The sequence below is a fragment of the Thermobia domestica genome, chromosome 10, assembly GCF_964235325.1.
Source record: "Thermobia domestica chromosome 10, izTheDome1.hap1.1, whole genome shotgun sequence".
NCBI lineage: Eukaryota > Metazoa > Arthropoda > Insecta > Zygentoma > Lepismatidae > Thermobia > Thermobia domestica.
In genome coordinates this window covers 90,162,081-90,186,643 of record NC_137463.1, presented here as the reverse complement: position 1 = coordinate 90,186,643, position 24,563 = coordinate 90,162,081, and the positions used below count along the sequence as shown (strand labels likewise).

Here is a 24,563-nt window from a genome sequence, read left to right as displayed (position 1 = left end):
TTTCGTCCACTGCACGTTTGTGTCTATCTTCAATAGAACGAAAGTTTGTAGAATGTTGAAATCTGAGTGTTGTTAGAACAGAATAAACATAAATGGCTATCATTTAAAATTATTTTCCACATACTTATAATATAAAATTCAAATATAAAATAACCATGTTGTTCATGAAAATTATATAAATATAATAGCAAAAAAATGTAGCATTTATGTCTCCTCGAACTCCAGTTATCGTTATACAAAGATGAGAAGTATATTTATCAAAAACGAATCTCCCATTTCGGTTCATTTCCTTTCCCTTTCCTGTTGTAGAGAACGGAGCGTGCTTTTAAGTTGGTATTTCTGTTCGCGCATTTTCTCTTTCCTGGGATTGGACGTTAAATTGAACGAAGCGTCTGCTTTAACCAGTGGGATAGCATTTGAACAAGAGCGAAGTCTACGTCACTGCCAGGATAATTCTCGGGCACTGTAGTTAAGCACAATTTTAATCTATAATACACAGTAGGCCGAAAGCTCAATTAGTAGGCATATTAAGATTTTGTTAATTTTTCTTCTTTTAGATGGAGGACACCTTGAAGAAATCCAGGTCGTTTATTGAAGCTACAAAGAACACCGTGAAGAAAATAACAATAGAGCCTTTGGTATTTCTCGTATCATTTGGATTAAGCAACTTCTACATCATAGAGACTGATCTGTATCTCAATCGAGCTTGTGAAGTTGCTTTAAAGTTAAATGAATCTGTCTGCAAAGATTTGTCATTGTATCATGAACAAGAGATAAAGGTTCAAGCAGTAGTGACTCCAATTGTAACAGCTAGACAATACATACAGGCAATTATCGCCATATTCTTCTCTCTTTTCTTCGGAGCATGGAGCGATATACACGGAAGGAAATTACCATTATTGCTACCTGTCTGTGCTGGTATTATTTCTTATTTGGTATATGTTACTTTTTCTATCTGGAAAGTCCCTTTGGAGTACCTGTTATTAGCAAGTATACCGGCATCTTTCGGAGGAGGCGCCACTGTCACGTTAGCTGCAGCACATAGCTATATTAGCGATGTTTCAACTACAGAAGACAGGACATTTCGTCTTTCAGTGTTAGAATTTGCTTGGGTTTTAGCAAGAGTTTTAGGGGTTTTTAGCAGTGGGTTTTTGTTCAAATTAGGAGGACATACATGTGTGTTTCTAGTTTCGTCTATAGCATATCTGTTGGCACTTTCGTATGGTTTAGTTTTTGTGAAGGATACAAAGTGCACTGAAGTTAGCATTCGATCACCAACGATATGTTGCAAAAGTTTCTTCAACAGCGATTTTGTAGTTGCTACTTATCGGACTACCTTTCGCGAAAGAGAAGGATATAAACGAGCACAAATAATCACCGTTCTCTCTGCAGTAGTGTTTTGTGACTTAGGTGCAGGAGGTAAGTAACTTATCAATTATTTTTAACTTTTGTTTCATTTCATTTCACTATGGATACTGTCTTTGGACGGAATCTGTTATACATGATAATCCCAATAGTAGAAGATATATTCTTTACTGTATCATCAGATTGTGATTAGTGAGCAAATCAGCCTGTTATCTCCTCAGGGCCGGTTTTAGATATTTCTTAGGTGTAAGCAAACAATATTTCGGCACCCCCAACCTATATGATTAACAAAAGAGTTGAAAGTAGTAATGGACAAAAATTCTTCAAATAATTGTTACAATTGCAAATTTCTTCAATATCTGTAGTCTCCCTGTGAATATTAACGAAAAATGGCGAAATTATAACTAATTGACTGTGGATGAATACTGAACAGAGTTCCAATTTTAATAATTAATATCATTTTTTATTTAAATAAGCACAAAACACAACAAAGATATATACCTCCTAAGATGTATTTTGACAAGTACAATTGAAACTTAAATCGAAACAGAACTCATGAGCTTAAAGTCTAACATTAACATATATTTGATTTTGACAAAGAGATATTCTAATGCTTCATTAAAAGCATATTTACGTAGTATTTTCTAGTGATACGATTATGGTAATTAGTTTAATTTCTCGTTTTCTTTGTTACTCAAAAATTCCATGTTATAACGACAGTTTCCTGGCATTCAATTTGGCAAAATCTCTTATTAATGCATCCGTATCCATTTCATTGAATTTATCATTTCCAATGGCCATCAAAGTAGTTAATCTCATTTTTTTATTATTATTAATTTTAGAACTTGTTTAATACACAACAAATAACAAAAGTGTGTGCCTTAATCGATATTCAATTTGTCTTCTATTTAGAGGGGAAAATCAAAATCAGATACCCCGTGCAAAAAATTCTTAACCCGCTCCCAAAATTCTTTTCAGATCCCTTAGGCCTATAAAACAATTCAGTCCTTTCATAAAGTATCTCTTTCCAACAAAGACATTCGCAATCAGCAATAGTAACACGATGTAAACACAAGCAATGGCGCACCCAATGTTTCTGTTTTGGACCCAAAGATTTTTCGGATAGTCTACAAAATGCAAATAATTTTGTGTATTCCCCCCTGAAATTATGCTAATTTTCTTAAAAATTACAAGTTCTGGGGGATCTAGATACTTGGACTACCTCCATCAGTGCATCCCTGAACACAACTAACTAATAATCAAAACTCTACTTTGCATTAGGACTTACCAAATGTTTAAAAATATAGCTCCATCTGAATTTAATACCAGACACTGGATTGACAAGACTGTTACACTGTTAGAATACAACGAACTGTGATTGATACTGATGTGAGTTCGAAAAAAAAAGTGTTACTTATAATCTTAATCACTTTTCGATTACAGTTACTTTTTCAAGTTATACACGCATATACTGCGTGAAAACTAATTGCATTCAAACAAATTTTGAAATAGGGCCTACATTAAATTTAACTCAAGTAAGTAAAAGAAAAGGCCGTAACTATTCCATTTTAATTTAACAATGAAATTACTATACGTAATCAAGTAAAAATGAACTTACTGTTAAAAAGTTTGTCGACTTGCAGATGTTTCGCTAAGAGTAACTGGTATTGGTAACTCCCCCCCACCTCAATATTTGTATGATTATCACTTTCGAATTTTTTTTCCAGAAGTGGAAAGAAACTTTTTAGAGCATTCGCTTGCCTTTCACCTTCTTTCAAGTTTCGTAGCTTTCTTTTCCAATAAAATGCTCCACTTGCTTTCTTATCGTCGACCATTATTATTACATGAAAGACGAAGTACCATTGTAAAGCGAAAACACATTATAAATAAACAAAAAATTTAGGAATGATCAAAAAATGCATCAAAAGATTGCAATCTTGGCCAATAATTAGTTTTTGTATCAGGGGCCACAAAATTTTTGAACGGACCCTTAATCAGGTTTTCGTATTTTTTATGGTATATCATACTGAGTTAAGTGATAATTTGAGTTTGCCTACACTGTATGTTGTTCTCCAGATATAAGGCGTACAAGAAAATTTTTGCCTGAAATATTTTGGATCTTTTGATCCAAAATACAAAACGACTCAGGATAGAAACGAAAATGTTGACGAATGACAAATGGACTAATAGATATTAACAAACTGAGCAGTGGGCAGTGATTGTGGGCCAGTGATATTACGAACTTAAGTTAAAATTTCCCTCAGAAATGATAAAAAATTCCATTTGTACCACCCGTCTTTTCTTAGTTTTCGCCCCTCTCCCTGGACCAATGGATTTCAAAAGCCTAGTAATAATATGTATAATATGTATTTGATCTACGCTGACTTTTCGCAATCCTAAACTGTGGTCATTGAACCGAAGCCCTATGCAGGGACGCTGTTTATGACAAGGCGGAGCACTCTTGAAGACATTTCTTTCTAATATGATAATGCCATTCAATTCATAAGCAGCACCTGCAGTTGACTTTTTTTGTTTACTGATCCATTTCTATTTCAAATAATATTTGGCAATGATATTCTCTAGCAAGGACACGCGGAAGGATTGTTGGGAGAGGAATTAAAAGTCTGTTACATTTGTATTTTGTGCATATGGTGGGATTCTGGAAAGCATGCCGCTGTCTTCAGTAGTACTGACGTAGTGCTTAATCTATTGAAAAGCTGAATTTCCCTATATATTATCTCATATTCGTAAAATATCTTTTTCCTCCCTTTCTAAGAACTCTTTCCTAAACCTCGCTGTGCCACGGAAAATTTTCCTCAAACTAGCATTACTTGTGAGTGTGGCAATCACGCCAAATGTACGAATCCGTTCCAATTGTAGAGGGGCACTTTACAGCTAACCACGGAAAGATTCGACTTTATTTTCCTTTTGATGTATTTTATCTGTATCTCAGTCTGTACAATATTTATTTGAAGCTATTTGAAAAATTTTTCATCATAACATTTTCTTTAATAAATATTCACATTTAAAATATTTAATTCCTTATATTTAATTAAATAAGCATATTTAATCCCTTTTCCAGTTTGGCCCCCTCTTCACCTGGCGCCTCCTGCTAATGCGTAGTTCGCAGGATTCAATATCCGGCCCTGTATCTCCTCCACCAAAAGGATAATGGACATAAAAGAATTAATTTTTGTGTCTACTCTAAGAACACATACACTAGGCCCAACAATGGGAAACATAGGCTGGCCATCTATCAACGCTTGCCGGACGTTATATTATAATTAGTCTTTACAGAGCATTGTCCAACTAACTGCCAACATAGCGCCTGCGAAAGAAGTAAAGTTGCAGTTGGAAGTACAAGGTCAAAAGTTTCTGATAAGTGACGTCAAATTGTTGGTTGGCCAACGTACCCCTAACAGCATAACAGACCGAACATACATTTGACCCAAGCTTGCAAGGTAGAGCTATTAGACTTGCTCAATTGGAGTCTATAACTCTATATTTGACCTTTTCCATGCATAGAAATTCCAGGTTTCCAAGTGTATTTCAGGCCTTTTTCCTCAGTCAGGAACGAGGCTAAAAATTATTTTCTTAATTAACTTATACTGACACGTAAGTTGTTACACAGTATATTTTACAATCACACCTGTTCGATTAGGTTAAAATGATTGTCTGCAGAGTGTCATTTTAAGACACAGGTGCATTGCAATAGTAAATTGTTTATTTGATTTGAAATCACCACGCAAAAAGTATTTTTGATTCAATGTTTACATAGTCTACATGTTAAACCATATTTTAGTTCATATTTTTTCTAAATTTAGTCAATTTATATGTACAATCTTGTTCGAAAATTCTGGCCACAAACCTCTCTTATCCACAGTTGGAGTTAAACCAAATGAGTGTGTGTTTTCCTTGACAATTAAAACCTTTACTTAGAGACAAAGTATTAGAATTTCTTACTAACGGTTGCCAGAACATTACCTTCTTAGGCAAAGTGGGTGGCCAAGATTTTTAAAACAAGACTGTACATATAAAGTCACTTGTTAGTACACATAAATCCTAACCCTGTTCATGACAATAGTTTGCTTTCGGCTTCATTTTCCACCCTTTACGTTTACAGATACACTGCTAGCTTCACTGTGATCTTTACAGCTATACTGTGATCCTTAGGCTTCACCCTTCCTCTTTGATTTTCTCTTCATATACCAGCAGTACGATTGATTTTACTGAAGCGACCTGAGCATTAAATGAATGGCTCCGCCGAACAACGTTGCAAGTGACAACAATCCAAGTTTACAGAAATCCAAAAAAAAAAAACTATATATTGGTTATGTATATGCTTTAAATTTACTTTTTCAGTTTCAAACTATGCCTTTATATCAAATGATGTTACATAGAATTGAAACATCTATTACAGTACCGTTGTTCTGTTAAAATCTCAATGTGACAGAAATTGTTGCTTGCAACATTGTTCGGCTGAGTTATTGAAATATTGCACTAATTTTCCATCCATTCTCTTTGCCCTGGAAATAAATGAAATAAAATTTTGGCGAAGCAAATTATAAACGACATTTTAATATTTTTTGCGTTTACAAAGAAATAAAAAAGATATAAATAACGTAATTTCTTGTGAAGTTAGATGGCAAAGTAATGGGAAACAGAGAAGCGAGAGATATAGAATATTTTACTCAGGTGATGAAAAGGACGGTCTTAGTGGTGTGGGAATATTTCTGGGTAATCATTTAAAAGAGAAGGTAGTATAAGTAGAAATTCTTGAGTTAACACCATAAGGCTTAGAGGGGAAAAAAATGAAGCATCTAGTAGTGATACAGACACACGAACTTTGCATACAACTGAAAAGTAAAGGAGATATCAAATATACTTTGTTATGATTCAGGATCGAAAACTTGAAGAACGAAGACCCTTTTCGGAGCCGACATTTTCTTTGATCATAACCTTGGCTAGTCGAAGTGGATATTCAACTGGAAAATTTAGCCAGAAGAAAAATAGGCAACAAGAAATTGTACACTGAAAAGGTGGAAAACGAGAAAGTAAGAAATATTTTCGTAAATAAGTATTCAAATGAGGAAAGGTTCCTCCATTTTTTCAGGATTTTCTCTTCAGAATGCACTAGTTAATTTTTTGTTCGTGTTATAATGGGAAAACAAAGATAGAAGGTAGTGTTATGTCTCGACTAAAATTGAAATAATTAAAAAAAAAAAAACTTCCAAAATTCCTCAAGCATGAAAGCTACGATTAAAGCTTTGGTTTATTTATTTTTTTAAAAAAGCCATTTTTATCACTGTTCTTGTATCTCTATTTATAACGAATGTACTTACTGTGTACTCTACAATCTACCGCATGAGCTGCGAGTAATCTAAATCTGTGTAACCTCTCTGTTATGGACTCCACTTATTTACGACAAATAATCATGTTTCATCAGTGTTCGTTATTGAGAGGTTTCACTGTATTATGAAATAATATATTTCCATTTAACAAGAATACCTAATGAAAATAGACAGTAGAGAACATTAGTTGTAACATTTCAAAGTAAGAAGGTAGGCTATATGAGTTTTGTTAGCATAAAAAATCCAACGATATTTTAATTTGTATACGTTTTGTTTTCTTCTATTTTCAGGTTATAGTGAAGTATTTGTTTTCTACACCAGGAATATTCTCCTATGGACTACATTCGACAATGCAATATATAGCACAATCCATAACTTGGTTGCCTCTACAGGTAATAGAAATGATACTGTAGCTATTAGAAGTTAGTTTTAAAAATCCATCGACAGCGCTATAGGGGAGACATCAGGAGATGGTCATTAAAATTTCTTACAACGTGAGGAGAAAAAATGCACTCCCTATTTTGGTGCTAGTGTTACCAATCACAATCACTCTGTTTTACACCATTAAGAAAATTTACCCTTATAGATGCACCAAAAAACCTTAAGAGTGACGCCTCTGCGAGCTGTCAGTGATCTTTCCTTGCTTTCTACTCTATAATCTGTTTGCACTTTGAGAAAATCATATTTATCATCTAAATTATCATTTTCTTTATTTTTCAAAAAAAGCAAAATTCCAAATAGCATTTGCCTCACTGTTAGGAGAAACCAAACAACAACACGAGGGTTGTTCAATAAGCTTTGCCTCCAACCCTGTTTATTATTATTATTATTATTATTATTATTATTATTATTATTATTATTATTATTATTATTATTATTATTATTATTATTATTATTAATTGGTGTACGTAAATAGTTTTACAATTAAACAAAATGTTGAATCTTCTGCCTTCCGATGAATTTTCCACTTTTCATTTTAGTTCCCATCGGCATCTACGCACTTGCGCCTACAATGAGCTAGATGTGGTATGCTATCGGTGAAGGACGAAGTAGTAGGATTGCCCGTTGGCACGAATGACTCACCGTGACGTCATAGGTCAAAGATCAATGACCTTGGCCAGGTGTCAATGACCTAGGGGTACTTAGGACCACCCCCTTTAGATTTTGGCAGGGGTACCTTGGCCCACACCCTAAATTTTGGCAGGGGTACATAGGACCACCCCCCTTAAATTTTGGAAATTGCCAAATCTAAAAATTTGGTATGGTAGCCTAGGACCATAGTATGTACCTCTATCAGTATTGCGGGTCCATCTTCCCTTTTATGGGTAAAAAATTGCCAAAAATTTAAATTTCGGGGGTTTTTGACCTAATTTATCTCCTTTGATGAGGTCTTATTACCCTATATGATTATATGGGCGTATACAGGGGTTTATTCCCTTTCATAAGGCATGGGTATATTGATGCACCCCTTTATCTTGGTCCACCCCGTCAATTTTGGAAATTGCCAAATTTAAACATTTGGTATCATAGTCCAGGAACTTAATATGTATTATGATAAATTTGGGTGGTCCACCTCGTTCCCTTTTAGGGATACAAAATTGCCAAAATATAAATGTAAGCAATACGTTTTCCACGTGTTTTGTTTTTGCCCCAATTTATCCCCTTTGATGAGGTCCTATTACCTTATATGGTTATATGGTCATATATAGGGGTCCATTCCCTTACATAAGACATGGGTACATGGATGTACAACTTTAAAAATTTGGAAGAGGTACCTTTGCCCACCCCTTCAATTTTGGAAATTATTTAATTTAAGCATTCGGTATCATAGTACAGGACCTTAATATGTACCACTATAACTTCTGAGGTCCATCTCGTACCCTTTCATGGGTACAAAATTGTCGAAAATTAGTACGACCACTTGTTTGGTTTTTGGTCCAATTTACCCCAATGGATGATTATATGGATATGTATAGGGTCCATTCTTTTACATAAGATATGGTTACATTGGTGCACCCCTTTAAAAATTTGGGAGGAATACCTTGGCCCACCCCTTCAATTTTGGAAATTGTTCCATTTAAACATTTGGTATAATAGTACAGGACCCTAATATGTATCACTATTAATTTAGGTGGTTCACCTCGTTCCCTTTCATGGGTAAAAATTGCCAAAATATAAACGTAACCAATACGTTGTACCACATGTTTGGTTTGATCTAAGTTATCCCCTTTTATGTGGTCCTATTATCTTATATGATTATATGGGTATGTATTGGGGTCAATTATCTTACATAAGACATAGGTATATTAGTGCACCCTTCTTAAAATTTGGGAGGGGTACCTTAGCTCACCCTTTAAATTTTGGAATTTGTTTAATTTAAAAATTTGGTATCATAGTATATGACCCCAATATGTATTACTATAAATTTGGATGATCCATCACGTTCCCTTTCATGTGTAAAAAAATGCTAAAAATCAAATTTCGGAGGTTATTGACCCCCCTTTGATGAGGTCTTATTACCTTATATGATTATATGGGCATGTATAGGAGTCTATTTTATTTCTTAAGATATAGGTACATTGGTGCATCCGTTGAAAAATTTGAAGGAGTACATTGACCCCGATCTTAAATTTTAGATCCTAATATGTATTAGTATAAATTTGAGTGGTCCATTTTGTTCCCTTTTATGGATAAAAAATTGTTAAAAATTCAAATTTTGGAGGTTATTGACCCCTTTGATGCGGTTTTATTACCTTATATGAATATATGAATGTGTTTAGAAGTTTATTTTTTATATAAGGCTTGAGTACATCGATGCTTTCATTTTAAAATTTGGTAGAGGTACATTGGCTCACCCTTAAAGTTAGGCAATTGCCCAATTTGGTATAATAATATAGATTCTTAATATATACCATTATAAATCTCGTTTCCTTTCATGGGTAAAAATTATCAGAAATTAGTATGACCACGTGTTCGATTATTGACTCAATTTATTCCTTTTGATAAGGATGGATGGGTGTGTAAAAATATAAATTACCTTTATATTTTTATGTTCCCTTTTAAATTTTGTTGGGGTACATAGAACCATTCCTTAAATTTGGGAATTATCAAATAACAAAATTCGGTAAACGTTTTCTAGGACCCACTGTAAATGTTGGCGCCCCTCTTATGACCAAATATTCAAATTTTAAAGGCTATTGATCTATTTATCTTTTTTGATACAGTTTTATTATTGAATGAGTACAGGATTTATTACTTTTTCATAAGACACAGGTGTATTTGTGTACCAATCTTAAATTTTGGGAGGGGTACATTTCTTTTGTTAAATCAATAATTGGTAATTGTTCTTAGAATTGAGTGGTGTCTCAATCTTTGGGTAAATCATTATCAAATATTAGTATGGTCACGTGATCAGTTATTGACCTATGATGGGATTATGGGTTCAGGACATTGGTACATTTAAACTTTGTAGTATAATTTGAGAATTGTCAAAATGAAATTACGTCATTGGTCTTGAATATTTCCGCCTATGGGCCAAAATATAAACGTAAGCAATACGTTGTACCACGTGATTGTCCTTGATGAAGTAGTGTACAGCAAAACCGTTTATTTGTTAATCGAATAGTTAAATCCGAATAGTTTGACGGTTAACCTTGAAATTTTTAAGTTTAAAAGATTTGTTTTCAAAAATTTGTTTGGAAAATTTTGTTTGAAAATTTTTTGTTTCAAAATTTTGGTTTGAAAATTTTTAGCTTGAAATTTTTTTCAATTTTTTAAAAAAAATTTTCGTTTGAAAATTTTGTTTGAAAACTTTTGTTTGAAAATTTTTTCGTTTCAAAATTTTGTTTGAAAACTTTTGTTTGAAAATTTTTTCGTTTCAAAATTTTGTTTGAAAACTTTTGTTTGAAAATTTTTTCGTTTCAAAATTTTGTTTGAAAATTTTTCTTCTGATATTTTTTGTAATTTTTTGCCAAAAACATCTGACAACACTGTTTATCATGATCAATAGTACACGTCAGAACATGGGGTTGTATTTGAAATGAAAAACACAAATCATTGAAATGGATCATTTTATTACACTGCACTGGTTAATCACATACATCCATACCAGATAAAAGATCTGGATATTGTTGATACTATGTATTTTGAACTTCTTGCATTAGTTTGTCTTTAGCGTATACTTTTAATTCCAATTGAAGTCTTCTAAGGTTCTAAGTAAGTTTTATTTTCAATTTCAAAATGTCCCATATTTTTGGAACATCCTTTAGTTTCACAAAAATCCCATAGCTATGTCCGGCTTTTATTGTCGTATATGTTTCATAATGATTTATAAATAAAGAGGTTTTTATTTTTGTTTTTAGGTTCTACAACAGCTGCCTACATTTTCCACAGCATTCTGCAAATTCATGACAGCGTTCTCTGTGTGGTCGCACTTTTATTCATGATGATCCATTTCTTCTGGGTAGCATTCGTTACTGCGTCATGGATGTTATATGCCAGTAAGTAAAATTAACCTACTATTGAAACTGGTAACGTAATCAATAACGAAGTATTGTAACATATGGTTTAAGAACTTATAAATCAGGTCAGTTTACATTTCTATGCGAATTTACAAACATACTGTTTACATGGAACCATATATAAAACAAATTGTTGATAGGAATTACTGCGGGTTTATTTTGTGAAGTTAGCTTATGATCTTTGCTTCTTATTCGTATATGCGACCATTGATTGTCATAATCGCAATTTCTGGTGTTTTACGATTAATTTAGTGTAAAACTTAAATTTCTATTAATTTAGGATGAATTTTGGATTAAGTGCTGTTTGCTACGACTCGATTTTAGAGTTGTTTGCCACGGTATTGTTCTTTCTCATTTATCCTATATCGTGATCATAAAAATTTACACAAATTCGAATCATAAGCTGAAGATTGCCACATGACTATATTATTACAATCGAATCCAATATTTATAACAGAACAAATACAAATGGTCCCAAGCACGTTATTGGTTTATTGCACTATTGGTTGGTAACGCCACAGTCTTATTGACTTGAGTTCAAGCACTCGAGGCAATAATTTGTGTGCTTCAAGTCTAGCCAAATACACTTCAAATTTGATATGTCGTACAATTTGTGTGTTGTAATGTGTAGTCAGCATTCAATCTAGGCATATTATCAGGACCTCCGTAACGGCGGGGTGGGCAGGTAGTAATCCCGACAAATGTCGGGGCATCGAACATGTGGGAGGGGGCGTGATAAAAAAATATTTCTCATTTAATATTTCATAACCTTCCTAGAGATTATCTTAAACAAAATTTGATTTAAATGTATGGATTTAGCAAATCTTTTAAACATCCCCATGCCGTAAACCTCGCCAGCATTTAGTGGCCCATTTGCCAGTAAATGTCGATCGTCGATATAGCGACGCGTCGAAGGATTGCCTCTACTGTGCCACTGACGGCAGGGCTTCGTCGGGTAGAAACAAATATCTAGAGTTAAAGTGTTGAAGTTACCACTGCGTAGTAGCGAGGACTTCCATTTTCGTCCACGCTCCTTCCATTTGTTGCGGAGAATCACGAAGGGACAAACAGGAATTATTGCCAGTCATGTGCATGCAGTTAAATATTATTTTTTCCTGACTCACTGTTCCTAAAGTGAACTCTGGGGGTCAAGAATAACTCCTGTCTCTAAATCATGAATTGAAAAATCTTGAGATGAGTGGGTATAATTGTATGAATTTAATTGACAACTGTTACTGATCATTAGAAAGTGAATATGGGAAAACTATGAAATAAAGTAAATAGATGCGTGTCATTTTGTTATAAAATTACATGATGAATGCAATTTATCTGGTCTCTAACGGTTATCGTCCAATATACACGGTTAAAGGAGCACTCTGATTAGCGAAACTGAAAAGACCTTAACGATTTATCCCTCTACAAGCGAGTTTCCTTTACTGCCTCCGTGGCGAAGTCGGAAGAACACGAGATTCTGATCGTAAGCTTCGTGGTTCGCATCCATCCCGGGGTATTTTTTCTTTAACTTTTTTAAAAGTGTTTTTAGACTCACCTTAATGTAAACAAATCATGCATATATGCGATTTAACATATTTTAGGGGAGCTATTTTGTGGTTCATTGGCGTTTTGTCGCGTCTCTGCCACTGGTGGCCTGCTGGTGGTATAATTTTCAAAACGGAAGTGGAGCCACCGTGGATCGTGGCTGCGGAGTCGCAAATTTTTGGCGAGTTGCCCATTGGTAGTCCACCGACGCTTACGGCATGAGGATCGTTAATAGCAAGAATGAATTTTAGTCCATAGATAATACGAGATGTACAGTAGTGACTTTTGCACTCTTGTGGCCGTGTTCTTTAACGCAGTCCACCCGTTGACATATTAATGGGTAACGGTAACTTAACCGTGGTTGTCTCTATATCATATATATAAGGAAAATTTTAAATTATGTTGTTTTCAATAGAAGGCAGAGTGCTAATTCTTGCCGCCGAGTTTGTTAATTAAGTCAGTTGGTCAACGTGTTAACAGATATCGGTGGATATCTATAACATATACATGTAAATATTCACGTGATCTACTTTACTGGTTTTACCACTGGTTATTATTATTATTATTAACAATAACAACCACGGCCGACATATTTGCTGATATCAATGTGGAAACAATCTTTATTTGAATTTTGATTAACGTGATTGTTGGCATTCTGCAAGTACTATTTTATTTCTTACAGACATTACGTTCTCCGTTCTGTATTATATACCTTGGGTGAATGGAAGAGCTCTATTATCAAAGCTTGTTTCACCTACAGAAATAGGTAAGCCTTATCAGTATTTCTATTATTAAAAAAGTAATAAAATAAGTTCTTCAAGTGTAATATACCGCAGGCTAAAGTTTAGAATTCTAAATAAATTTGGCACCATTCAGAGAGGCTATAAGAGTAGAATCCATTTGACATTTTATTTTTGCCATAAAGCCTCTCGTAAGTTGAAAGTCAATTTTGAGTGAGTAAACCAGTCAGTCAACCTGCAACTACAGTAGCAATGCTCAATTCTATCCTAATTGCCCTCAGTGTGTCGCGGTATCATGGGCATTCAGTAAAATACGTCGTCAATCAAAAAGGTTGGAAGGCACTACCATCGTGGGTATTCAGTAAAGTACGTCGTCAATCAAAAAGGTTGAAAGGCACTACCACCGTGGGTATTCAGTAAAGTACGTCGTCAATCAAAAACGTTGGAAGGCACTACCATCGTCGGTATCCAGTAAAGTACGTCGTCAATCAAAATGGTTGGAAGGCACTACCATAGTGGGTATTCAGTAAAGTACGTCGTCAATCAAAAAGGTTGGAAGGCACAACCATCGTGGGCATTCAGTAAAGTACGTCGTCAATGAAAAAGGTTGGAAAGCACTACCATCATGAGTATTTAGTAAAGTACGTCGACAATGAGAAAGGTTGGAAAGCACTACCCTATTGTGTAATATAAGTCATATACACGTCTCTGATGCCTTGGAATTCTGTCTCAATGTCACCGAGCGGTCACATAATGTATTGAAAATCAAGTCTGTATTACTAGTTATGAACAGTACAATAAGTAGAAGGCATGTATTTTCATATTAACTGGAAAGGTACATTTTGTACCTACACTGCCCTACAAAATAAATTCTATTAACTAACTAACTCTATGGCCTACGGAAACCGGAGGTTCAATGCCGCGTTTACAAAAGCTCTCCACTGACTTCTATTCTTAGCTAACTGCATCCAGTTTCTACTTTGTATTCCTATCTCTGCGAGATCCATCTTAATATTGTCCTCCCATCTGCGCCTTGGTCTTCCTAATGGTCGTTTTCCGATTGGTCTTCCAGTCAAGACTTTGAAGGCGTTTCTACTTTCTTCCATTCTATCTACATGACCTACCCACCTAAGCCTCCTAGACTTGATGACCCTAACAATGTTGGGTAAACCGTATAAATTAAGTAGTTCTTCGTTATGAAGTTTCCGCCATTCCCCATGCCCGTTCCTCTTAGGTCCGAATATTTTTCTCCGGATTTTATTCTCAAAAACTTCAGTCTATGTTCTTCCGTCAGAGTAAGCGATCATGTTTCGCAACCATAGAGAACAACAGTTCGCAACGACAAGAGATTTGAACCGAATAGTAATACGAATTCCCTGCTTTTAGTCGACATTTAATTTCTTCGTGAATATGATTTTCATCTGTTAATATTAATCCTAGATATTTGAAAGTATCCACTTTATCAATAGTATTATTTAATATTTTAACGCATCCACAATTTGCCGTATTACGGTCCCGACGCACTTCCATGTATTTAGGTTTCTCTGCATTTATTTCTAAACCCATGTCTCTGCAAGCGTTTAATAAGATCTCTGCATTTCTTTCTATTGTTCTCCTATCATCCCCTATTAAATTTACATCATCAGCATATGCCATAACCTGGTGAATACCGTTCAACTCTAGGCCCTGGTCGCTATCTTTGATTTTCCTTATAGCGTATTCCAGAACAAAGTTAAATAATAATGGCGACAGCACATCTCCTTGTTTCAGGCCATTTTCGACGTGAAACCTCGTGGACAAAAATTTTCCTACCCGGACTTTACTTTGGGATTCATTTAAACATATCTTAATTAATCTATGTAGCTTTCTCGGTATTCCAAGTTCTGTAAGAACGTTGTATAATGTTTCTCTCCTGACCGAGTCGTACGCCTTTCTAAAATCAATAAATAATTGATGTACCGGGGTATTGTATTCCCACTTTTTTTCGAGTATTTGTCGGATGGTAAATATTTGGTCGATAGTTGATCGATTTCGTCTAAATCCACACTGATAATCTCCAATAATTTCATCTGCGTATGGGGTCAATCTTGCTAATAGAATGTTTGAAAGGATTTTATAGGATGTTGACAGAAGAGAAATGCCTCGATAATTATTACAGTCAGTTTTGTCACCTTTCTTGTGAATTGGAACAATGATTGATTCTTTCCACTTTTGTGGCAATTCTTCCTTGTTCCATATAAGGAGAATGAGTTTGTGTATCTTGTTCAACAATTTTTCACCTCCAGCTAAAATTAACTCAGCCGGAATTTCATCTACACCCGGAGATTTGTGTTTCTTTAATTTCTTTATAGCGGTTTCTACTTCTATTCGGTTGGGTTCTGGAATATACGGTTCTGCTGTGTGTATCTCCTTTTCTCCACGCACATTAGTTTTTGGCTGCGTGTTCAGCAAATCATCAAAGGAATCTTTCCATCTATTTAAGATGCTATCCGTATCAGTGAGAACTGTTCCGTCAGCTTTATTTAATATATAAGTACGAGGTTGACAGCCTTTCTTAAATTCGCTGATCCGCTTATACATGTCCCGAATACTTTTATTGTTATTATTATCTTCGAGTTCCTTAATTTTAGCTTTCAAAAAATCCCGTTTCTTTGTTCTAAAAGTTTTGGAAGTTTCCCGCCTGATATCTGCGAAACATTTTGTAGTTATTTCATTCGGATTTTGTAGCCACCGTAATTTTGCCTGTTTTCTCTTCTCTGCTAGTTTAATACATTCCTTGTCGAACCATGGTTTGTTCCTACGCATTTCTGCATGTCCCAATTTTTCTTTTGCTGAACTTTTAATGCTATCTCTAATTTCAATCCAAGTATCCTCAACACTAATGCACTCCGAATCTTCTAAAACTGAGAATCTATTCGAAACTTCAATCTGGTATTCCTCTCTTACCTGGCTCTCTTCTAATTTCTTTAAATTAAATCTATCCGTTTTCGGACATTGAATATTACCTTTATTCAACGATAATCTCTCTCGTATTATCGCTACTACCAGGTAGTGATCAGTGTCACAATGCTAGATTGCCTATGCTAGCAATGTCAATTATGCTAGATTACCTTCTTCTATCTACTAAAACGTGATCAATTTGATTATGTGTTTTTCCGTCTGGTGATGTCCAAGTGTATTTATGAACTTCGCGATGTGGGAATTTTGTACTCTTCACGATTAGATTTTTGGATGTTACAATGTTCACGAGTCTAACACTTTGTCATTACTTTCCTTATTCAGACTTTCGTTCCCTATAATCGGTTTGAAAATATCATCTTGTCCTACCTTTGCATTGAAATCCCCTAATAGAATTCTCAGGAAAAAATTGGTTATTCTTATAGACATTTGAAAGCTAAGTTTTAATGGTTGATTTTTCTGCATCAGAGATACAAGATGTTTTACACGTTACAGACATACAACAAATAATATGAAGTCTGGCTTTAAAAAATGACGAGACTGTTGCCAAAATTACGGTTTATTCTCATAAAATTACAAATTAAAGCTAATCTCCTTGAAACCCTCCCCTTTCTATACACATTTGCATAGAAAGTTTCCAATGTTGGAAGCACGTGTCGAAATCTTCAGGTATCACCGTCTTGAGTGCCGTTGCCGTTTCCTACTTCACCTATTCTACAGTTTGAAAATGAGTTCCCTGAAGGAGAGATTTCACTTTCGGGAAAAGAAAAAATCACACGGCAACTAGTCCACGTGATAAGGCGAGTGTTCAGTCACTGGAGTCTTCTCGGCTGCCGGAAGCTACGTAACGGTCAAAGCAGTATGCGAAGAAGCATTGTCGTGATGAAAAATCCATTAATTATTCTTCCAAAAGAGGAGACTTTTCTTCCTCACGCGTTCTCGCAGCGTCACCAAAACCTGCTGATAATACTGCTTATTCACTGTCTGTTCTGATTATGTCCATTTAATCAGGAGCAGTCCATTGGTATCAAAGAACACAATGCGCATGACCACTTTCGATTTCTCTTGCGTACATTTTCATTCGCGGTGATGAGGGAGTTTTCCAGTGCAAGGATTGCCTTTTCGTTTAGGATTACATTGAAAGATCTACGTCTCGTCACCAGTGACTATTTTCGTTAAAATTTCGATACTGTTTCCACATATTCCATTGTGTCACTGTACACGTGCTTCAGGAAGTCATTCTGCACCTGCGTGAGTTCTTTTTTCTTTTCTTTTTTTTTGGGTACCATTTTAGCGCACAAACTTTGTGCATGTTCAAATGGTCGTGAAGAATTGCGCGGACACCTTGTATTTGAAGTCTTTTGTTCTTGTAAGGAAGTTCTGTGCTACTTCATTGAAAAACACCCACGCTAGCTTTTTTTTCTGTTAGGTATGATTCAAACTTTCATCTTGTTGCTGTTGTCGAATCGGAGGCCCTACAAATACATGATCTTCAATTTTAGCACCTGATAAACTAATTTTTTCAGCATGATGTGCTAACCCTATGCTCTTGAACTCACAAGCCTTTGCAAATATTTAATTAGGCACAGTATAATGTAAAAGAAGCAAGAAATATATCTTCATTAAAAACAAAATTTTCCCGATGCTACATGTTTGCTAAACTACTGTAGCTACTTACACTACTTACTTACAAACATACTGAATATAAATACAGAAAAATATGAATTCATAGAAATACTAGGAATATATATATTTACAGTCCAGTTTTATCTGCAAAAAGTCATAATAAATCAATTTTAAACTGGTAGAAATCGATGTCTGAAGAGTAATGCCAACATATGAAAATATCAGATATTTAAAAGTAATGTTACATAAATTCACTATATTTGCTGCAAATGCATGTTATTTATATGTTGAAGTTACTGAAAAAATACTGGTAGTAAAATTCTGATATCATGTTTGAATTTATCGCTGTAAATACCTTTAGAATAATTAAGTTGCATAGCAGAAATAGAACATTTGTAGAACAATGTTATCGATATTGAATATTGTACAGTTCTGTAATAATGGTTCATTTACAGTTTAGCGTCCGTTCAGTATCGAGGTTATGTGAGACTTAGACCTACACCTTAACGTAGCATCGGAACCACATGAGATCCTGCCAGGCCGAATGCCGAATGCATGTAGGCTAACCACATAGCCATGAGTTAGTACACTTTTACACTACAGTAATGTTTGATATAAATATTTCTATACATTTTATTAATTTGATTCATAATTTTGTAAATCAACCATTAATCTCAACCATATAATGAACTATGTAAACGAAACGTAAATATAACGGAGGTGATTGGTGTACGAGAACGTTCTCATTAATTACGTAAATCCTAGAAAGTATTCTGTATTCTAATTAACTTTTAGTGCATCTCACAAGTAATTATTGACCCTACCAAACAAACAAAGTAATTCGCATTAAAAAAAACGAATCCTTTAAAATATTTAGCACTTATCAAGTAAGTGTTAGACTCATATGTTTCCGAAATTTTGATATTTTTTTTATTCTGAAATTTTTAAAAATAAAATAATATATCTATTGTGATCTCTTAAAGTGTAATATATGGTGAATATAGCATATAGACTATCTATTTGTTTACTTGACAAATGTTGACTATTATAATAACTTAGATATGAAGTTCATGCTCATCTTACTGGGTGAACTATTTTTTATTCTAATTTCAGCTTGTTCCCTCAAATTTCAGGAGCCATCATCTACACTCTTGGTCTACTGCAGAATGCTAATCAACTAGTATTTCCTATGTATCTTCTTGGCTATCGATCCACCCTTAGCTATCTTCCATCTGCACCTTTCTTTGTGTCAATAGCATTGCTTGCTTTGTCCATAGTGCTGTTTAGGTACGTAAATTTTCAATGAATTAACAAAATATAATTAATCACTTAACAGAAGCGATTGTTTGTCTAAGAAAAAGATCCTCAGGGTACAATATGAATTAATACTCGAAACAGCAAGATCGGGTCAAATAACCAGAACACTGATTTCTTTCTTTCTTTCTTTCTTTCATTTGTGTGTGTGTGTGTAAGTGCATGTGCATGTGTACCTACGTTAGATATTGTATGCCTAAATTTCCGCCTATTCTTCGTGAACCCATTCGGAAGAATTTTATTCAAGAGGAAGAAAAAGTAATATTCATTTGATATTCTCGGGAAGTGAACGTATTTTGGTAGGGGCACATAGGACCAAGACCCTTAAATTTTGGAAATTGCCAAATTTAGAAACTTGTTATAGTAGTATAGAACCGGGGTATGTTTCTCTGTTTTTTTTTTTTTTTTTTTTTGTAAAATATCGTTCTTTTTTATGGGTAAAGAGTTGCTAAATATGTAAATTTCGGAGGTTTTTGATCTATTTTATTTGGTGAGACTTTTAATAACATACATGATTATATAATTGAGTACAGGAGCGCATTGGCTTTCATTAGAGATGGGTACATTAACATCCCTCTAAAATTTTAGGAAAAGTACATTGGCCTACCTTTTAATTTGGGAATTTTCAGAAACAAAATTTAATAAATTTTCTCTAGGATCCGAGTATATAAATATATGGCTGTAAAATTTGATTCGTCCTGCATGTTCCCTTTTATAAGTAAAAAATTGTCAAAAATTCAAAATTTGGAGATTTTTCACCTATTATATAATCTCTTTGATGAGACTTTATAGTATTATATGGATCAGTACAGGGGTCAATTCTCTTTCAAAGGGCATGGATACATTGATGCTTTCCTTTTAAAATTTGGGGTGGGATACATAAATTTGGGAATTTTCAAAAGTATATATTCTGTTGATAAATCTTCCCTAGGAATTGAATACAAGGGTGTATCCAAAAGTTCCAGGACAGTGCTCATAACATGCGAACCGCTTGCAGTTCACGAGTTTCCCGCTAGGATGTGTTGTGGTGGTGTCTTGTGAGCCAGTGTGCCAAGTAGCGTGGTTTGAAGTGGAAGGTTTGAATGTTACACGTGTTTTCGTGTGTGTGTTGCATTAGCCGTCTGCGATTTTTCTTATCTCGGCGGTATGGCGGAAGTTGAAGAACAAAGGGTGTGCATCAAATTCTGTGTAGCATTGAGTAAAACGTCCTTACAGGCGATGAGAGCATCGTTTATGCTTACAACCCAGAAACTAAACTGCAGTCTTCTCAATGGAAAAGTCCTGGGTCTCCAAGACCCCAAAAAAGCACACATGGAAAGAAGCAAATTGAAGACGATCCTCATTTGTTTCTTTGACCAAGAGGGGATCGTACACCGGGAATTTGTGCCACATGGAACCACGGTCAATGCAGACTTCTACTGTGATGTCCTAAGAAGATTGCGTGAAAATGTGCGCCGATAAAGGCCACAGAAATGGCATAACGGTAACCGCATTCTCCACCACGCCAATGCACCTGCACACCGGTCCTTTAAAGTGGCACAGTTTTTGGCAAAGAACAACATGACAGTGGTTTCCCATCCTCATACTCACCTGACCTGGTCCTCTGTGACTTTTTCTTTTCTCCAAGCTGAAGCTTCGGATGAAGGTACGAAGATTCGATATCATTCCAGAAATTCAAGAAGAATCGCAGCGGGTACTTGATAGTATTCCAAAAAATGACCTCCAGAAATGCTTCAAAGCATGGTAGAGACGCTAGGACCGCTGTATTAATGCAAAAGGGGAGTACTTTGAAGGTGATGGAGGAATTTCGCTTCAAAGGTAAGAAACTCATTTTACAGATTCAGTCCTGGAACTTTCGGATACGCCCTTGTATATTCTTCTGTAAATTGGTTAATCCTGCTTATCCTCTCGTATGGGTACAAAATTGTCAAGAATATATTGCCAAAAGTAACACTTTATATTTGGTAGAAATTTAAACTTTGGCAGGAAAATTAATTAGCATGAGGAGCGAATTTTGAATGTTGTGCATTAAGATAGATTTTAATACATGATCATGTGGATGAATTCAAAGTTGAGTTGAGTTGATTTTGAGTTATACGTCCCTTTCAGCAGCGAAGCTATATGAAACGGAACCTACTGATTAACGTGGAATCCGAACCACATGAGCTCCCGCCGGGAATCGAACCCGGTTGGATGAATTCAAAGTTCCATTGTCTTTTATTTAACATGAGTACCTTGAGACACTCTTCTAAATGTCGGGAGGAATACACTTGAATAATCCTTAAATTTCGGAAGTATTAAAAGATAAAAATTGGTAATTGTCCTCTAGGATTTGGAAATATATCTTTTTTGTAAATTTGGAAGCTATTATATCTTCATTGATGAGGCTTTATAGTATTATGTGAATACAAGGTCAATTCTTTTTTCATCAAACATGGATACATTGTTGCTACCCTTCTAAAATTTGGGAAGGGTACAGTGGCTCACCTTTAAATATGGGAATTGACAAAAAAAAAATGGTAAATATTCCCTAGGACTCGAATATATATATATATATATATATATATATATATATATATATATATATATATATATATATATATATATATGTGTGTGTGTGTGTGTGTGTGTGTGTATGTGTGTGTAAATTTAGATGGTCCTGCATGTCTGTATCTATAGATAAAAATTGCCAACAACTGACCCACTCTTAAACTTTTGAGTAGACAAAAATAAAAATTGATAATTGTACTCTAGCACTCGAGTGTGTATACTTTCTATAAATGTGTATGGTTTAACCTATGCACTTTAATAATACAAAAATCCCAAAATTCAAATTTGAAAAATTTTAACACTTTGAACCTTAGAAACAACTTAAGGAAAAATATTCCTAACAGGACGAGATGAAATGAGAAGTAAATTTACAAATTCGAGTCAAACGGAAACTTTCTCATGTATCTATCATGGACAACACTAGTTCACCCAAGTCTTAGATCTCAATTACTATTTAGTGTTACATGATTCATAGTATAAAATCTCTAAATTGATAAAGCGATTGTACGAATATAATGAAAAGTATTAATCAATGTCATAAAGAACCGCAAATCATTGCACAATTTACTCCAGTAATAAATGTTATTTAAATTTGGTTATATCACTGTCTTCGTGAGTTTCTCATGACGCGAAAAGACTCTCATAACTTCTAGATGAAATTAGCAACAAAACAGGGTTTACGTTTTGTATGTACATAACTTTACAACCTCCTCCAATAAACACCAACCTTATGAAGACATTTATGTGTCGGGTGGAGAGAATTGCGTGCTACAGTGAGATTTAGAGCTATATCGGTGATAGTTCACTATTAGAAAGGCCATCCTACCGAATTGGTCTAAATATATTGCCTCTTGTCTTAGTGACCTGGCCACAGGTCTATCTACTTCTACCTGAAATGGATTTAATTGGATACTCTTGAACAAGTAAATATGTAAAGTGTAAAACAGGTTACGTTTTTGCCGACAAATCATCACCAAGATCTGGCTTTTACTATTCTGTTTTATTTTTTAACATACCTTTACAATAATTATTAATATTAGCAGTAAGATTATTTGCGTCCTCTGTAGCGCAATGGTTAAGGAGTTGTGCCTTCGGTATATGTGATTTTGGGTTCTTTACTGGTGAGGGCGTGGAATTCTCGAAGAAACCTTGTATTGTGAGGAAATTGGAAGGCCACAGGTTCTAAGGTATAACAACCTTACGATACAACAAATATGCTAACAAATCAAATTTTGTCTTTATATAATTTTCTGTCTTCTTTAGTCAGAGTAGGAGTGTTACGCATTGGTGCAATTTCTGTAGAACGTTGAGTAAGAGGATGTTCGGGTATTTGTGTTTCGTTGTCATATATTCACGTATATCCAGATTCCATGCGAACCCAAGAATGAGCACTCAGGGAATTTTTGTTTTCTAGAAATGTATAATTAAATAATACTGTCTGTTATATTATGGAAATTGATCTCTTTAATTTTTATTTCAGCGTCGTGTATTATCTAGAGACCAAGTCGTCTACTGAAGATGATAGGGAAGAAGGATAAAAATATATAAAGCTACTAAAAAAAAAAAAAAAACTGAACGGACCAGTCGTTTAGCTGCAAGCCCTTCAATTTATAAACTTTGAAACAGCTCCCTACAATTTATGTATTAGAAGCATTTTTAAAACGTTGTTGTACTAATGCTTTGTTTGTAAATAAAAACAGTATTGTTGTAATTTATCTTGTGATTATTTTTTTTAAACTTTTAACACTAAATAAAGTTAGTATAGCGAGGTTGCAGTATAAATGTATTTATGCAAGGTTTTTTTCGATTTGGAACCTTACTAGGACATGACTCCTTGTGTTTTAAAAATAATAAATTATCATTTTCATACAGACGTTACTCTGTTCCTCTTGCATTCACGACTAACACAAAAAATATGTAAAACAATTGTTTAAAAGAAGGTTTCAAATTGCACAGTAAACTTATTCTCAGTTTTCAGTAAATTTGATCGAATTTTGAAGTACTGTATATACTGTATGTGATAAAATTACAATAGTTACAGTAAAGTTCTCATGGTTCTGATTTGTTGATGTTAGTAAAAGCTTAAAATTGCTATACCCTAAACATTTTATTTCCAACAATTACTACGATATCTTTATTGTGATGTTTCAGTAAAAGTTAGACCGAACTAAGCCAGATCGATCATAAATGTATCATAAACTTGAACTATATTGTTATCGATATAATTACAGTAAAAGACATATACTTTCTTATAAAAATATTTTATTTACATATCCGTAAGGTACAAAAATATAAAATATTTTCAAGTAACGAAATTAAGAAAGAGAAACAGAACAAGCACAAACAAAAATTAATTTCATTTGCAGATTACATACACTCACTGTGCTTATTTCATGTCTTAAAACAAGTATCCGCAAATAATAAAAAAGAAAAAGGAACAACTTTGGCTCATAGAAGGTTATGTATGATTAGCAATTCAGTTTACCATCGAGAAGGTCTAACCTTATTAGAACATTTTTGCAGTATTATTGTGGTAAAAACAAAAATTCGAGGAATGATTTAAAAAATGGATCAAATGATTGCAATCTTGACCAAGAATT

At 34.4% G+C, this 24,563-nt stretch overlaps 1 protein-coding gene across 2 annotated transcripts in view; it reads left to right on the top strand.

Annotated features, from left to right (window-relative positions):
- LOC145662027 (putative peptidoglycan muropeptide transporter SLC46) overlaps positions 1-23,667 on the top strand; it is a 44,076-nt gene extending 20,409 nt beyond the window's left edge. Inside the window, exons 2-7 of one of the 2 annotated variants that reach the window (XR_014126952.1) lie at positions 558-1,419; positions 7,007-7,108; positions 11,078-11,215; positions 13,458-13,541; positions 19,213-19,386; positions 23,444-23,667. Coding sequence is in view for 1 of the 2 variants with exons in the window: in XM_081727362.1 (XP_081583488.1) it covers positions 558-1,419; positions 7,007-7,108; positions 11,078-11,215; positions 13,458-13,541; positions 19,233-19,386; positions 23,444-23,501 (1,398 nt within the window). In the remaining variant the exon portion in view is untranslated. The remainder of the gene's footprint in view (positions 1-557; positions 1,420-7,006; positions 7,109-11,077; positions 11,216-13,457; positions 13,542-19,212; positions 19,387-23,443) is intronic. The other variant, XM_081727362.1, reaches the window with a different exon arrangement.
- The last annotated feature ends 896 nt before the right edge of the window (positions 23,668-24,563 follow it).